The sequence below is a fragment of the Nerophis lumbriciformis genome, linkage group LG23 (assembly GCF_033978685.3).
Source record: "Nerophis lumbriciformis linkage group LG23, RoL_Nlum_v2.1, whole genome shotgun sequence".
NCBI classification, from domain to species: Eukaryota; Metazoa; Chordata; class Actinopteri; order Syngnathiformes; family Syngnathidae; genus Nerophis; species Nerophis lumbriciformis.
The window spans coordinates 178,296-194,588 of NC_084570.2; the positions used below are offsets into that span (position 1 = coordinate 178,296).

General features: G+C 43.9%; 1 protein-coding gene across 2 annotated transcripts in view; it reads right to left on the reverse strand.

Annotated features, from left to right (window-relative positions):
* atp7b (ATPase copper transporting beta) overlaps positions 1-16,293 on the reverse strand; it is a 42,982-nt gene that overhangs the window by 15,336 nt on the left and 11,353 nt on the right. For both annotated transcript variants that reach the window (XM_061985357.2, XM_061985358.2), the window contains exons 2-8: positions 14,038-14,779; positions 11,445-11,669; positions 7,953-8,116; positions 4,448-4,609; positions 4,276-4,349; positions 4,003-4,186; positions 2,149-2,382 (exon numbers count right to left, since the gene is read on the reverse strand). In XM_061985357.2, coding sequence (XP_061841341.1) covers positions 2,149-2,382; positions 4,003-4,186; positions 4,276-4,349; positions 4,448-4,609; positions 7,953-8,116; positions 11,445-11,669; positions 14,038-14,779 — 1,785 coding nt within the window. The remainder of the gene's footprint in view (positions 1-2,148; positions 2,383-4,002; positions 4,187-4,275; positions 4,350-4,447; positions 4,610-7,952; positions 8,117-11,444; positions 11,670-14,037; positions 14,780-16,293) is intronic.

Consider the following 16,293-nt stretch of genomic DNA (forward strand, 5'->3'; position numbering starts at 1 on the left):
CTCTGGGAAGCGCTACAGGTGCATTAAAACCAAAACAAACAGGCTAAAGAACAGCTTCTTCCCCAGGGCCATAACCATCCTGAACGGACTGCCCCATTGTCCCTCATAACTGCCTTCTCTTCGGTGCAATAACCCATTCCACCAACCACCCTGTGGTTGTTTGTTTTTTCATGTATATATTCATTTCACACCATATTCATTGCACTTCTACATTTTTTATATTTTTATATATTTGCACATTGTTTTTCTAGCATGCACACATCGCACTGTATGGAATGGCCTCAATCTCGTTACCTTGCTTAATGACAATAAAGCTGATTCTGATTCTGAAAAAGCACTTCACATTGAGTAAACAACCTCAAAGTGCTACAGTGTATAAAAATAATAATAATAATAATAATAATAAATAAATAAAAATAAAAAACTAGAACAGCCAAATAGCTAAAACTAGTATGCATATATTTAAAAAAAAGTTTTGTTTTTTGTTTTTTTTAAAGAAGGGTTTTTAAGCCTTTTTTAAAAGCATCCACAGTCTGTGGTGTCCTCAGGTGGTCAGGGAGAGTGTTCCACAGACTGGGAGCTGCGATGCAGAAAGCCCGGTCTCCCATTGTTCGTAGCTTTGTCCTCGGAGGTTGGAGGAGGTTAGCCTGTCGTGTGGAGGATTTGGGGGTGAGTAGTTCTTTGAGGTAGAGGGGGGCATTTCCATGGAGGCACTGGTGGGTGCCTCCATGACAGGGGTGTCAAAACGTACGGCCCGGATGAGTTTGCGAAGTATAAAAAACGAGCCAATATTTTGGAATGAAAGAAACTGCTGTTCCACATGTGTCCACTAGATGTCACAATAGCAATTCTTTGTATCTTTGTAGATTATGCTACATATGTAAAAAAAAATAAACCATCCTTTGATATTATTTTTTGGTAACACTTTAGTATGGGGAACATATTCACCATTAATTAGTTGCTAATTAACATGCAAATTAGTAACATATTGGCTCTTAATTAGTAAGTACTTATTAATACCTTATTCTGCATGGCCTTATTACACAACCAGCAAGCCATTAACTAAGAGTCTTCCCTCAATAACCTCAGAATTATTACCCTATTTTACGGACTATAAGTCGCAGTTTTTTTCATAGTTCGGCCGGGCTCCAGTGCGATTTATATATGATTTTTTCCTTCTTTATTATGCATTTTCGGCAGGTGCGACTTATACTCCGAAAAATACGGTACTTATTAGTAACCCTAACCCAAACCCTTATATAAAAAGTTAAAGTACCAATGATTGTCACTAGAGATGTCCGATAATATCGGACTGCCGATATTATCGGCCGATAAATGCTTTAAAATGTGATATCGGAAATTATCGGTATCGATTTCAAAAAGTAAAATGTATGACTTTTTAAAAGGCCGCTGTGTACACGGACGTAGGGAGAAGTACAGAGCGCCAATAAACCTTAAAGGCACTGCCTTTGCGTGCCGGCCCAATCACATAATATCTACGGCTTTTCACACACACACAAGTGAATGCAAGGCATACTTGGTCACACTGAGGGTGGCCATATAAACAACTTTAACACTATTACAAATATGCGCCACACCAAACAAGAATGACAAACACATTTGGGGAGAACATCCGCACCGTAACACAACATAAACACAACAGAACAAATACCCAGAACCCCTTGCAGCACTAACTCTTCCGGGACGCTACAATATACACCCCCCGCTGCCCCCACCCCACCAGCTCACCTGGACAGAAAAAGTCTGAGTAGGTATTCCGACAAGTTGGTACATTTTGACAGCCATTTAGGACTCGGAAATGGCCAGAACGACACAAAACGTCCCCGATACTGGGTGGAGAAGATGCAACTATATCATACTGCGCAATGTGATTTATCAACACTCATCACCGTTTTGCAAGCAATATTTTGCGTTTTATTTAGCACGTACGTGCAAACTGACACAGGGTCGGTGCTCGCGCTGCAAAGACAGACGAGGAACAGAAAATCCTCCATCCTACGTGTGTGTCAACATATTTGCATGGTCTGTCATAAATTAAAAAAACATTGGACATATTCAGCAACATCCTTTTATAATTTTATAGCTGCATCCTGGGTGATTTAGGGGTTATATATATTTTTTTTTTACCTTGGCCACATGCTCCAGCCACCGCCCGAGTGCGATGAACACAAAAAGCATCGGCGGCGTGTCAAAGAAGGTGACAGGGCTCTGCCGGGCTTGTTCCGCCATGGCCACGATCAGCACCACGGAGGAGTAGATGTAGGCAATGGAGGTGGCGAGCACGATCAGCACATCCATGTTGGCGCTGCCGTGTTTCAACGAGCGATACGCTTGGATGTAGAAGTACCTGCCTCCGAAAATCTGGCGAAAAAGCAAAGCGGAGTCAGCGTGGAAAAGACCTACCTGTCACGGCGCAGGCTCGAACCCGCTTTCCCCCGCCCCTGCTCGCGCCGACCGCATCACGCCCACATGCCGGCAAGGCTGTGGGCGATCAGCAATCAACACACCTGGGACTGATGAGGGCGAGCGGTATTTAGACCAGTGGACCCAAGGATCCTCGCCGGAACGTAGCCCTGATTCAGTAAGCTCCACATCTCTGGCTCCTCTCCTGTGTCTCTCTCTCTCGCTCGCTTTGTCTTCCTCGTGCCTAGTCCTTATCAGTCCTTGTCGTCTCCTGTTCCCACAGTGCCTCCGTGTCTCAGCAGTGAGCCGTGCGCCTCAGCTGCTGATCTCCCCCTGGACTCTGACTGCTTTCCTCGATTCTCGACCCCCCCGCGCTCGGACCTGGGCTTCTGACGCCTCTCTCTCGCCCTGGATCATCTGCCTGCCCCACGGACAGCCTTCCTGCCTTGTCCCTCCTCTCGCCCAATACACAACAATTAATTACACACATTCTCTTGTTTTGTTTATGTTATTATAGTTTGATTATTATATATATTGTTTATATACGTATATAATAAATCATAGAGCTATATTTCCCCCTTGTGTCTGTGCCGTCAACTCCCTCCTGCCAACCCTCCCGATTTTCCCGGGAGACTCCCGAATTTCAGTGCCCCTCCCGAAAATCTCCCGGGGGAAACCATTCTCCCGAATTTCTCCCGATTTCCACCCGGACAACAATATTGGGGGCGTGGCTTAAAGACACTGCCTTTAGCGTCCTCTACAACCTGTCGTCACGTCCGCTTTTCCTCCATACAAACAGCGTGCCGGCCCAGTCACATACTATATGCGGCTTCTACACACACACACGAGTGAATGCAAGGCATACTTGATCAACAGCCATACAGGTCACACTGAGGGTGGCCGTATAAACAACTTTAGCACTGTTACAAATATGCGCCACAATGTGAACCCACACCAAACAAGAATGACAAACCCATTTCGGGAGAACATCCGCACCGTAACACAACATAAACACAACAGAACAAATACCCAGAACCCCTTGCAGCACTAACTCAATATACACCCCCCGCTACCACAAAACCCCGCCCCGCTCCCCCATCTCCCGAATTCGGAGGTCTCAAGGTTGGCAAGTATGCATCACGGTAATACACAAACATTAATTACACACATAATCAAACACACTACCACCCCTCGTGGATTAGTCACACTCCATTCTCTTGTTTTGTTTATATTATTATTGTTTGATTATTATATATATATTGTGATATATATATAATAAATCATAGAGCTATACCGCCCCCTTGTGTCTGTACCGTCAACTCCCTCCTGCCAACCATAACACTACTGTGTAAAAGGTTCTTGTAAGAACCGTACCTGGACCGGCGTACAGAGAAGGAAAAAGGCCAGGTTTAGGATTCCCTTGTTTTGTTTATATTGTTATTGTTTTATTATTATATATATATATTGTTTATTTATATAATAAATCATAGAGCTATACTTCCCCCTAGTGTCTGTGCCATCAACTCCCCCCTGCCAACCATAACACTACCGTGTAGAAAGTTCTTGTAAGAACCGTACCTGGACCGGCGTACAGAGAAGAAAAAAGGCCAGGTTTAGGATGGAGAGCCCGGGCAGTAGGTTCTGCTCCTCTGGCATGGAGCCTCCATGTTGTTGGTGCTGACTGTCCATCACCATCATGTATATCATAAGGCCCATGACAGGCAGGCCAAACACCAGGCTGAGGAGGAAGGAGTTTTTCCATCTGGATTCATCAGAGGAAGACAGTTTTGGGTTACCTTTGCGTTTGAATTAGTCAGATCTGCTGGTACAACAAGGGGACCAGATACTTGCTGTTGAATCTCTTCTGTGTGGCCAAGATTGTTTTTAATGCCCGCCTTCTTCAGGCTGGCTTCAAAGCCAAGATTCTAGAGGAAGACACCGACTTTTATTCCAATCCCAAATTCAATGTTCACCATATAGTGCTGCACACCGCACAGAACCAGATCTGACAATGGATTTTTACCTGAATGATCTTGATTATATCTCGAGCTCCGATCACATCGGGGTCAAACTGGACGTGTGCTGTGTTGGTAGCCAAGGCCACAGAGGCGCCAAAGATCCCTTTGGTGGCAGTGAGCTTGGACTCGATATTGTGGGTACATGATGCACACGTCATCCCAGTTATCTGTAGGGGCGAAAAGGTAATGGTCATGGTTTGGTTTATTTTCAACAAGCAAAGTAGATTTTCTAATGACTATGTACTTGATAACTCAAACATTATTCCATGGTGCAACAGTATTTGGCCACCCATCCAAATGATCAGAATCAGGTGTCCTAATCACTTGGTGAACAAAATCAAGCACTTAAAGGGGAACATTATCACAATTTCAGAAGGGTTAAAACCATTAAAAATCAGTTCCCAGTGGCTTATTTTATTTTTCGAAGTTTTTTTCAAAATTTTACCCATCACGCAATATCCCTAAAAAAAGCTTCAAAGTGCCTGATTTTAACCATCGTCCATTTTCCTGTGACGTCACACAGTGATGCCAACACAAACACAGAGCAAGGTATAGCGACATTAGCTCGGATTCAGACTCGGATTTCAGCGGCTTAACACTGTCTGATAAGATAATTACTAACAACTATGAACTAGGTTTACAGCATATGAAATACATTTGGCAACAACATGCACTTTGAGAGTGCAGACAGCCCACTTTTCATCAATTAATATATTCTGTAGACATACCCTCAACAACATGCACTTTGAGAGTGCAGACAGCCCATTTCAGGCGCGCTAAGAACATATATTTTCCCACGATTTCAGCACTCAGGTTAACCATACCTAAATAGACACAAAAAACTGCATTACACAAGACTACCCGAATGTACTCGAATTATTGAAAAAATAAATGTTTTTAAGCTAAATTATTGGTAAACACAGTTTATGTATAATAATTTATGTAAAACCGCGAGTAATGAATAAAGTTTTCACCAATTAATATATTCTGTAGACATACCCTCATCCGCTATCTTTTCCTGAAAGCTGGTCCGTCCAGTTTTGGAGTTGATGTCAGCAGGCCAGGGAAGCTAGGGTCGATATTCTTCTCTTGATCATCTTCGGTGGCATAAGGGACGGTGTGAGCCAAGACATCCAGGGGGTTTAGCTCGCTCGTCTGCGGGAACAAACTGCCGCCATTGCTTGCCGTGCTACCGAGGTCCTTTGTCCCTGAATTGCTCACACACTCCGGCAGATTCAATGGGGGTCTGGCGGCAGATTTCTTTGACTTTATGGTTGGAAATGCATCTGCTTTGAGTGTCGCAGGATATCCACACATTCTTGCCATCTCTGTCGTAGCATAGCTTTCGTGGGTAAAGTGTGCGGAACAAACGACTGACCATTTCGTCGGCTTTCCCCACACCCTCGTATTTTGAACACATTTCGTCCAATTTCTTGCCACTTTGGCATCTTTGGGCCACTGGTGCAACTTGAATCCGTCCCTGTTGGTGTTGTTACACCCTCCGACAACACACCCACGAAAGTGAGAAAATGGCGGATTGCTTCCCGATGTGACGTCACAATAGAAAGGCGTTTAATTCGCCAAAATTCACCCATTTAGAGTTCGTAAATCGGTTAAAAAAATACATGGTCTTTTTTCTGCAACATCAAGGTATATATTGACGCTTACATAGGTCTGGTGATAATGTTCCCCTTTAAGCATGGAGACTGTTTCTACAAACATTTGTGAAAGAATGGGCCTCTCTCAGGAGCTCAGTGATTTCCAGCATGGAACTGTCATAAATATTCCAATGTCTTTATTATAAAGCCCCTTTGGAGCGGGCCCCTTCCTCTTCCAACATGACTCTGCACCAGTGCACAAAGCAAGGTCCATAAAGACATGGATGACAACGTCTGGTGTGGATGAACTTGACTGGCCTGAACCCAATAGAACACCTTTGGGATGAATTAGAACGGAGACTGAGAGCCAGGCCTTCTCGGCCAACATCAGTGTGTGACCTCACCAATGCGCTTTTGGAAGAGTGGTCGAAAATCCCTATAAACACACTCCGCAACCTTGTGGACAGCCTTCCCAGAAGACTTGAAGCTGTAATAGCTGCAAAAGGTGGACCAACATCATATTGAACCATATGGGTTAGGAATGGGACGGCACTTCAAGTTCATATTTGAGTCAAGGCAGGTGACCAAATACTTTTGGCAATATAGCGTATATACTGTATATGTATACACAACCTTGAACAAAATTGTTTAGCCCAGGGGTCGGCAACCTTTACCAGTCAAAGAGCCATTTTGACCAGTTTCACAAATTATAGACGACAATGGGAGCCGCAAAATTTTTTTGAAATTCTAAATGATTTAACACTGCATAAAAATGTTTTTCTTTGCTTTGTGCTATGTTTAAACTAGTGGTCTCAGACACGCTGCCCACAACTTTATAAGGAATTTGAAAGCTGGTGCGGCACACGAGTATTATATGAATGGCACTTGTCAGCGTCATGCATGCCGTGATGGTACAGCATATATCACCCACTACAATCAGCGTGCCTGACCAGTCACACGTTGTATGGGGCTTCTGCATGCTCACGTAGGTGACAGCAATGCATACTTGGTCAACAACCACACAGGTTACACTGACGGGGGCGGTATAAAAACAACTTTAACACTCTTACTAATACTGTGCCACACTGTGAACCCACACCAAACAAGAATGACAAACACATTTCGGGAGAACATCTGCACCGTAACACAACATAAACACAACAGCACAAATACCCAGAATCCCATGCAGCCCTAACTCTTCCAGGCTACATTATACACCCCCGCTACCAAACCCCGCCCACCTCAACTGACGCACAGAGAGGGGGGGGGGAGGTTGATGTGTGAGGGAGCAGGGTTGGGGTGGGGGCGGGGTTTGGTGGTAGCGGGGGTGTATAATGTAGCCCGGAAGAATCAGGGCTGCATGGGATTCTGGGTGTTTGTTCTGTTGTGTTTATGTTGTGTTAAGGTGCAGATGTTCTCCCGAAATGTGTTTGTCATTCTTGTTTGGTTTTGGTTCAAAGTGTGGCGCATTATTAGTAAGAGTGTTAAAAGTTGTTTTATATGGTCACCGTCAGTGTAACCTGTGTGGCTGTTGACCAAGTATGCCTTGCTGTCACGTACGTGTGCAAGCAGCAGATGTATATTGCAAAAACAAGTGTTGGGTTGGGCACGCTATTAATACAGACTGTAGATGTCGCCAAATGTTGTACCATCATGGCACGCCCTTATTATAGCCATAAGGGTGAAAATCGGTGAATATTAATCCCGGGAGTTTTCTGCGAGAGGCACTGAAATCCGGAAGTCTCACAGGAAAATTGGGGGGTTCAGCAAGTTAGCTGCTGAGCCGCATCAGAGTGATCAAAGAGCCGCATGCGGCTCCGGAGCCGCGGGTTGCCGACCCCTGGTCTAGCCCAATGCAGCCCCAAGTCAAAAGGTTTGGACACCCCTATTGAAGTGATTTAAATCAACTCACATTCAGATCCAGTTTCCCATGTGTGACTACGTTGTCCTCAAGGAGACTGGCGCCAAAACCCAAGTCCTCTATGAGCCGAGCGACATCAGGAGCATCAATAACGTCTGGGTCATATTTTACCTCTGCTTTTCCGGCCATCAGCGACACCAAAACTGAGATGATCCCTTCGGGGGGAAAAAGTCAGAGTCACATGGTTAGTATTGGCCCAAGTAGGGTTGTACGGTATACCGGTGTTAGTATAGTACCGCGATACTAATATGACCAATGTATGATCATGTAACTACTTGGTATCGGATTGATACCCAAATTTGTGGAATCATCCAAAACTAATGTCAAGTATCAAACAACAGAAGAATAAGCTCGTAAACCTGGTAAGGCAGCCCATCTAGGAGAAGGAAATCTCCAATCTCAAAACCACCGCTGCCTTGCGGTCAACCCACTTGAGGGTAAGGCTAAGGGAGTAAACCCCGACAGAAAATCAGGAGCCGGAGTCCTGAAGGCGGTTTGATGTTGTAGCATCATTCCGGCAACTCCTGCGGCGTCGCTGGTGCCAAGTTGTATCGACACTCGTCGCTCTCTTGGATCCACCAGCCATGCGGAGAGGGGGGGCTTGCTGCCTGGACAACAGCTTGCTCTCCATGGTTCTATGCCCAGGCCATGTACAAACCCCGTTTCCATATGAGTTGGGAAATTGTGTTAGATGCAAATATAAACTGAGTACAATGATTTGCAAATCATTGTATTCCGTTTATATTTACATCTAACACAATTTCCCAACTCATATGGAAACAGGGTTTGTAGATCCAGCGGAGAGGTCCACTGGACAGGTCACTCCAGCAGATACCGGTTCTAAGCCCATCCGATTGGCGAAGGAAACAGGTGCCAGGGGCCCATCTCCGTCCGTGGGAGGGACCATCCCAGTGAGACCCATCCCCTTTTTGGATCTACCCCCATCGTCTCCCGAGACGGAAGGATGCCGACGACGAAACTAAAAGACAAGTTGTCTTGTATGTTCACTATTTTATTTAAAGACTTAACTGCAATAAGAAACATATGTTTAATGTACCCCATACTTGCCAACCCTCCCGGATTTTCCGGGAGACTCCCGAAATTCAGCGCCTCTCCCGAAAACCTCCCGGGACAAATTTTCTCCCGAAAATCTCCCGAAATTCAGGCGGACCTGGAGGGTCCACATAGAGCAATGTTGTTGTAATATATTGAGTTGGAGGCAATAAACAGGCGAGGTGATGAAGTACGTCTCTTTACTGGAGACTTCAGAACAGACTCACACACTTGACGTCAGGTGCGCAACACCACGTAAATCGTTGGCCAACCAAAAAGTAACCCCAGTACGCTATAGCCAACATTCACCAGGAGATGGCAACAGACAAACATAGATCACCCAAACAACCCAACCAAAAAATGCAGCAGCTCAATTAAAAAACTGTACTTAAGCCACATTCTTTTTTTTTTTTTTAGTACTGAACTCTTAACCCTCATTTGTAAACAATAACATGCTTATTATACAAACAGTATTTGTACATCTTTAACACAGATTTTTATACTGTCTTCAGAGATTCAGTTTTTTTGGTGGTACTCGAAACCTTTCTGGGTACCTGCGGATCACTGGTGGGGTTTTTGTTGTGGGTGATCTGGGTTCTGATGATGGCAACTCAGCAGCCCTTGAATCTGGTTCAATGATGAGACTAGTTTGTGTCTGACTCACTGATGGTCCTGGTGATGGAACTGAAACAGCACTGTCCAGTTGTACTGATGGCACATTTTCTTATATATATATATATATATAAGAAAATAATTCACTTTCAGTGAATTCTAGCTATATATATATATATATATATATATATATATATATATATATATATACATACAGTATATATTTATTTTATTATATATATATATATATATACATACATATATATATATATATATATATCCATCCATCCATCCATCCATCCATCTTCTTCCGCTTATCCGAGGTCGGGTCGCGGGGGCAGCAGCCTAAGCAGGGAAGCCCAGACTTCCCTCTCCCCAGCCACTTCATCCAGCTCCTCCCGGGGGATCCCGAGGCGTTCCCAGGCCAGCCGGGAGAGATAGTCTTCCCAGCGTGTCCTGGGTCTTCCCTGTGGCCTCCTACCGGTCGGACGTGCCCGAAACACCTTCCTAGGGAGGCGTTCGGGTGGCATCCTGACCAGATACCCGAACCACCTCATCTGGCTCCTCTCCATGTGGAGGAGCAGCGGCTTTACTTTGAGCTCCCCCCGGATGACAGAGCTTCTCACCCTATCTCTAAGGGAGAGCCCCGCCACTCGGCGGAGGAAACTCATTTCGGCCGCTTGTACCCGTGATCTTGTCCTTTCGGTCATGACCCAAAGCTCATGACCATAGGTGAGGATGGGAACGTAGATCGACCGGTAAATCGAGAGCTTTGCCTTCCAGCTCAGCTCCTTCTTCACCACAACAGATCGATACAGCGTCCGCATTACTGAAGACGCCGCACCGATCCGCCTGTATATATATATATATATATATATATATATATATATATATATATATATATATATATATATATACAGTATATATATATATATATATATATATATATATATATATGTATGAAATACTTGACTTGGTGAATTCTAGCTGTAAATATACTCCTCCCCTCTTAGCCACGCCCCAAACCACGCCCCCCGACCACGCCCCCCCACCCCCCGAAATCGGAGGTCTCAAGGTTGGCAAGTATGATGTACCCTATAATTTTTTGTTAAAATAAAGCCAATAATGCAATTTTTTTGTGGTCCCCTTTATTTAGAAAAGTACCGAAAAGTATCGAAATCATTTTAGTACCGGTACCAAAATATTGGTATCGTTACAACTACAGATATTATTGGCCGATAAATGCTTTAAAATGTATCGGTTTCAAAAAGTAAAATTAATGACTTTTAAAGCGCCGCTGTACGGTAAAACACGGACTCAGGGAGAAGTACAGAGCAGTTGCGTCTCCCAGTCAGCAGCCCCTCCCCTCTCCTCTTTCCCACATACAACACAGGAGTTGAGAGGTTTACTGGCGACGCTTGATGACCTCATCAAACCGCCGCGAGCGCAGCATAACAACAACAAGAGTGTGTTGTTGCCGGTGCTGTAGCCGTGGCTAACAAGCGAGCTCCCTCGGTGACTGACTAACGACACCATGTCTATGGTTTGGGATTATTTTAAAGTGTCTCTGACGGATAAAAAAACTTGCAATTTGCAATGACTGCAAAAAGTCGGTTATGCGAGGAGGAACCAAGTCGTCTTCCTTTAATACGAGCAATTTGATCTCCCACCTCTTCAAGAATCATAAGGAGATACACGATGAATACAAGCGGAAGATGGATGAAAAGCAAACACCGAAAAAAAGTAGTACCACACAGTTGTCGCTTAAAGACTTACAACACTCGGCCCAAGTATTGAAAGGAGGCCGAACTAACTCACCTTTATGTTTTAGCAGGCTCCTTTCAATGTTCGCCACACATGAGGCGCACGTCATGCCCGTCACGCTGACATAGCACTTTTGCCCTTTGGTGGTGGATCGCTGGCCGGAGTCAGAAGACAGAAATCCGGCGCCATTGCCAAGTTTGCAAGACGACTGCCAGTCCGACGGGTCACTAAGTTCGCGGCTCAGGGGCTCTTCCGGATTCCTGACGGCTGAGCCAGGTTCTGAAAGGCAGGAAGACAGAACAAAGATCAGTTTTGTCTTTTTCATCTGACTTAAGAAAGCCACACTCAACAACACACCAATTAAATCTTCACATTTGAAGCTCTCACATGAAGGTTTGACTTAATCGGCAGTTAATTCCACGTTTTGGCAACAGCTGACGTTAAAGCCAAAGAGAAAGACCCCTGAAGAGCCCTTCATGTCGCACAGGAGAGCATGCTTGGCTGGTTTCTACGGTGACCAAGACAAGGCAAACATTCAGGTATCTCGCAAATGAAAAGTCGGTCATGCAGTGCCCTTTCAAAATAAAACATACAAAGCTACTTTACTGGGGTTGCATCCTTTGAAGGCCAATGATATCATAATAAAACCACTTCAAATGCTTCTTTTCAGGATGCATCTTAAAGTTAAAGTTAAAGTTAAGTTAAGTTAAGTCTTCGTGGAGAGGGGGGGCACAGATTCGGTGACCACAGATGAGGCCGCTCGCTGTCCACAGTCGGGACCCGGGGTGGACCACTCATCTGTGCATGTTGGGGACGTCTTTGTGCTGCTGACCTGTCTCCACTCAAGATGATCTCCTGCTGGCCCCACTATGGACTGGACTCTCACTATTATGTTAGATCCACTATGGACTGGACTCTCACTATTATGTTAGATCCACTATGGACTGGACTCTCACTATTATGTTAGATCCACTATGGACTGGACTCTCACTATTATGTTAGATCCACTATGGACTGGACTCTCACACTATTATGTTAGATCCACTATGGACTGGACTCTCACTATTATGTTAGATCCACTATGGACTGGACTCCCACTATTATGCTAGATAAAGTTAAAGTTAAAGTTAAAGTACCAATGATTGTCACACACACACTAGGTGTGGCGAAATTATTCTCTGCATTTGACCCATCACCCTTGATCATGCTAGATCCACTATGGACTGGACTCTCACTATTATGTTAGATCCACTATGGACTGGACCCTCACTATTATGTTAGATCCACTATGGACTGAACTCTCACTATTATGTTAGATCCACTATGGACTGGACTCACACTATTATGTTAGATCCACTATGGACTGGACCCTCACTATTATGTTAGATCCACTATGGACTGGACTCTCACACTATTATGTTAGATCCACTATGGACTGGACTCTCACACTATTATGTTAGATCCACTATGGACTCGACTCTCACATTTATGTTAGATCTACTATGGACTGGACCCTCACTATTATGCTAGATTCACTATGGACTGGACTCTCACTATTATGTTAGATCCACTATGGACTGGACTCTCACAATTATGTTAGATCCATTATGGACTGGACTCTCACACTATTATGTTAGATCCACTATGGACTGGACTCTCAATATTATGTTGGATCCAGTATGGACTGGACTCTCACACTATTATGTTAGATCCACTATGGACTGGACTCTCAGTATTATGTTAGATCCACTATGGACTGGACCCTCACTATTATGTTAGATCCACTATGGACTGGACCCTCACTATTATGTTAGATCCACTATGGACTGGACCCTCACTATTATGTTAGATCCACTATGGACTGGACTCTCACACTATTATGTTAGATCCACTATGGACTCGACTCTCACATTTATGTTAGATCTACTATGGACTGGACTCTCACTATTATGCTAGATTCACTATGGACTGGACTCTCACTATTATGTTAGATCCACTATGGACTGGACTCTCACAATTATGTTAGATCCATTATGGACTGGACTCTCACACTATTATGTTAGATCCACTATGGACTGGACTCTCACACTATTATGTTAGATCCACTATGGACTGGACTCTCACTATTATGTTAGATCCACTATGGACTGGACTCTCACACTGTTATGTTAGATCCACTATGGACTGGACTCTCACAATATTATGTTAGATCCACTATGGACTGGACTCTCACAATATTATGTTAGATCCACTATGGACTGGACTCTCACTATTATGTTAGATCTACTATGGACTGGACTCTCACTATTATGTTAGATCCACTATGGACTGAACTCTCTCACTATTATGTTAGATCCACTATGGACTGGACTCTCACACGATTATGTTAGATCCACTATGGACTGGACTCTCACTATTATGTTAGATCCACTATGGACTGGACTCTCACTATTATGTTAGATCCACTATGGACTGAACTCTCTCACTATTATGTTAGATCCACTATGGACTGGACTCTCACTATTATGTTATATCCACTATGGACTGGACTCACACTATTATGTTAGATCCACTATGGACTGGACTCTCACTATTATGTTAGATCCACAGATCCAAAAACACATTTATGGTGTGAACCTGTACGTACCTTCAAGTGACGCGTCAAAGCCCATGTCCTCAATAGCTACCCTGAGATGCTCCGGCCCCGTGAGATCAGGGTCAAAGTTTATTGTTCCCTTTCCATCCTTCAGTGACACCACTATGGAGTGGACCCCCCTCCTCTGAGAGATGCTTCCCTCTATGGACTGCACACACGACTGGCAGGTCATGCCTGCGATCCAGACAACCGCCGTCGGGCTTAAGTCCGCCTGCCAGGTGACATCTGAAGATGGCAAAGTAGCTCCGAATCCCATATCCTCGATCTTGTCCCTCAGCTCCTGGCGCGTGACGTGGAGCGGTTGGAAGACCACCAGAGCCGTCCCTTCTTGAAGCGACGCCTCAACGCGCGAGACCCCCCGCAGAGCGCCGACATGCTGCTGGATGGACTCCACGCAGGACTGGCAGTGCATGCCGTCCACGCCGACCCGCACCGTGGACTCCACGTGGAAGCCCATCCTGCGCAGCTCCAGGGCGATCTCTGCGGCCGTGGTCAGCGAGCTCACATAGTCCACTTCTGTCGGCCGGCTGGGGGAAGCCGAGCGGACAGCCAGCACGCCGCTCAGCCCGGAGATCCGGCTCTCCACGACGGCGTGGATCGGGTGGTCCGGGTCCAGGCCCAGGAGATTAAAGGTCTCTGTGGAGGTTTTGATCGGAGGGCCGAGGTGGCGTTGGCTGCCATACTCGTAAGCCAAGTTATCCAGGCCTGTTTTCTCACGTTCAACGCCAGTCAGCTGGAAAACATGGATGATTTATGGAACGCCACTCAGACTTTTGTTTTGAAATTCTGCTAATAATTTACAATAGTACCTTGGTCTTTGTTATGGATATGTTACAATTCAAATTGAATCGTCCAAAAAGGGGTGGCCATACAGTCGTGGTCAAAAGTTTACATCATACTTGCCAACCTTGAGACCTCCGATTTCGTGAGGTGGGGGGTGGGGCGTGGTCGGGGGTGGGGCGTGGTCGGGGGTGGGGCGGGGTTAAAAGGAGAGGAGTATATTGACAGCTAGAATTCACCAAGTCAAGTATTTCATATATATATATATATATATATATATATATATATATATATATATATATACATATATATATATATATATATATATATATATATATATATATACCTGTGTGTGTGTGTGTGTATATATATATATTATATATATGTATATGTGTGTGTATATATATATATATATATATATATATATATATATAGATATCTACATCCTGAAAATATGCAAACAAACTGTGTTTAGATCATTGATACTTCAAACTTGCATAAATAAATATTAAGGAATATAACATAACTTGGCTTCTGAGAGTTTCAAAATGTAATGAATAAAATGCTAAAGTTGTTGATAAACAAGCAATTATTTTAATAATTAAATATGGTCATTTTAAATGAATTATTATGATAATTTAAAATCAATTATTTCAAATATTTTTATTTTAATGTATAATTCTATGGCTGGATGTAATAAGGAGTCACAAAAAAATACAAATAAAAATACAATTAATTTTGATGTTTTTAGCAAAATATAGTAAAAATGTATTTAGTTTTTTTTTTTTTTAAATTAATAAATATATTTATTTTTAGGTAAGATAAACATAATACAATTTAGTTCTTGTCACCCTGTTGTCCTCCCGTCATGAAAAAAGGCTGTCCTCACTCAGGTCCGCATGGAGCTGGAGGGGGCGTGGCTTCCAGCTCCGGCTGAAAATCGGGAGATTTTCGGGAGAATATTTGTCCCGGGAGGTTTTCGGGAGAGGCGCTGAATTTCGGGAGTCTCCCGGAAAATTCGGGAGGGTTGGCAAGTATGGTTTACATACACTTGTAGAGAACATCATGTCATGGCTGTCTTGAGTTTCCAATCATTTCTTCAACTCTTATTTGTTTGTGATGTAGTGATTGGAGCACATACTTGTTGGTCACAAAAAAACATTCATGAAGTTTGCTTCTTTTATGAATTTATTATGGCTCTACTGAAAATGTGAGCAAATGTGCTGGGTCAAAAGTATACATACAGCAATGTTAATATTTGCTTGGCAAGTTTCACTGCAATAAGGTGCTTTTGGTAGCCATCCACAAGCTTCTGCTTGAATTTGTCACCACTCCTCTTGACAAAATTGGTGCAGTTCAGCTAAATGTATTGGTTTTCTGACATTGACTTGTTTCTTCAGCATTGTCCACACAGGACTTTGGGAAGGCCATTCTAAAACCTTCATTCTAGCCTGATTTAGCCATTTC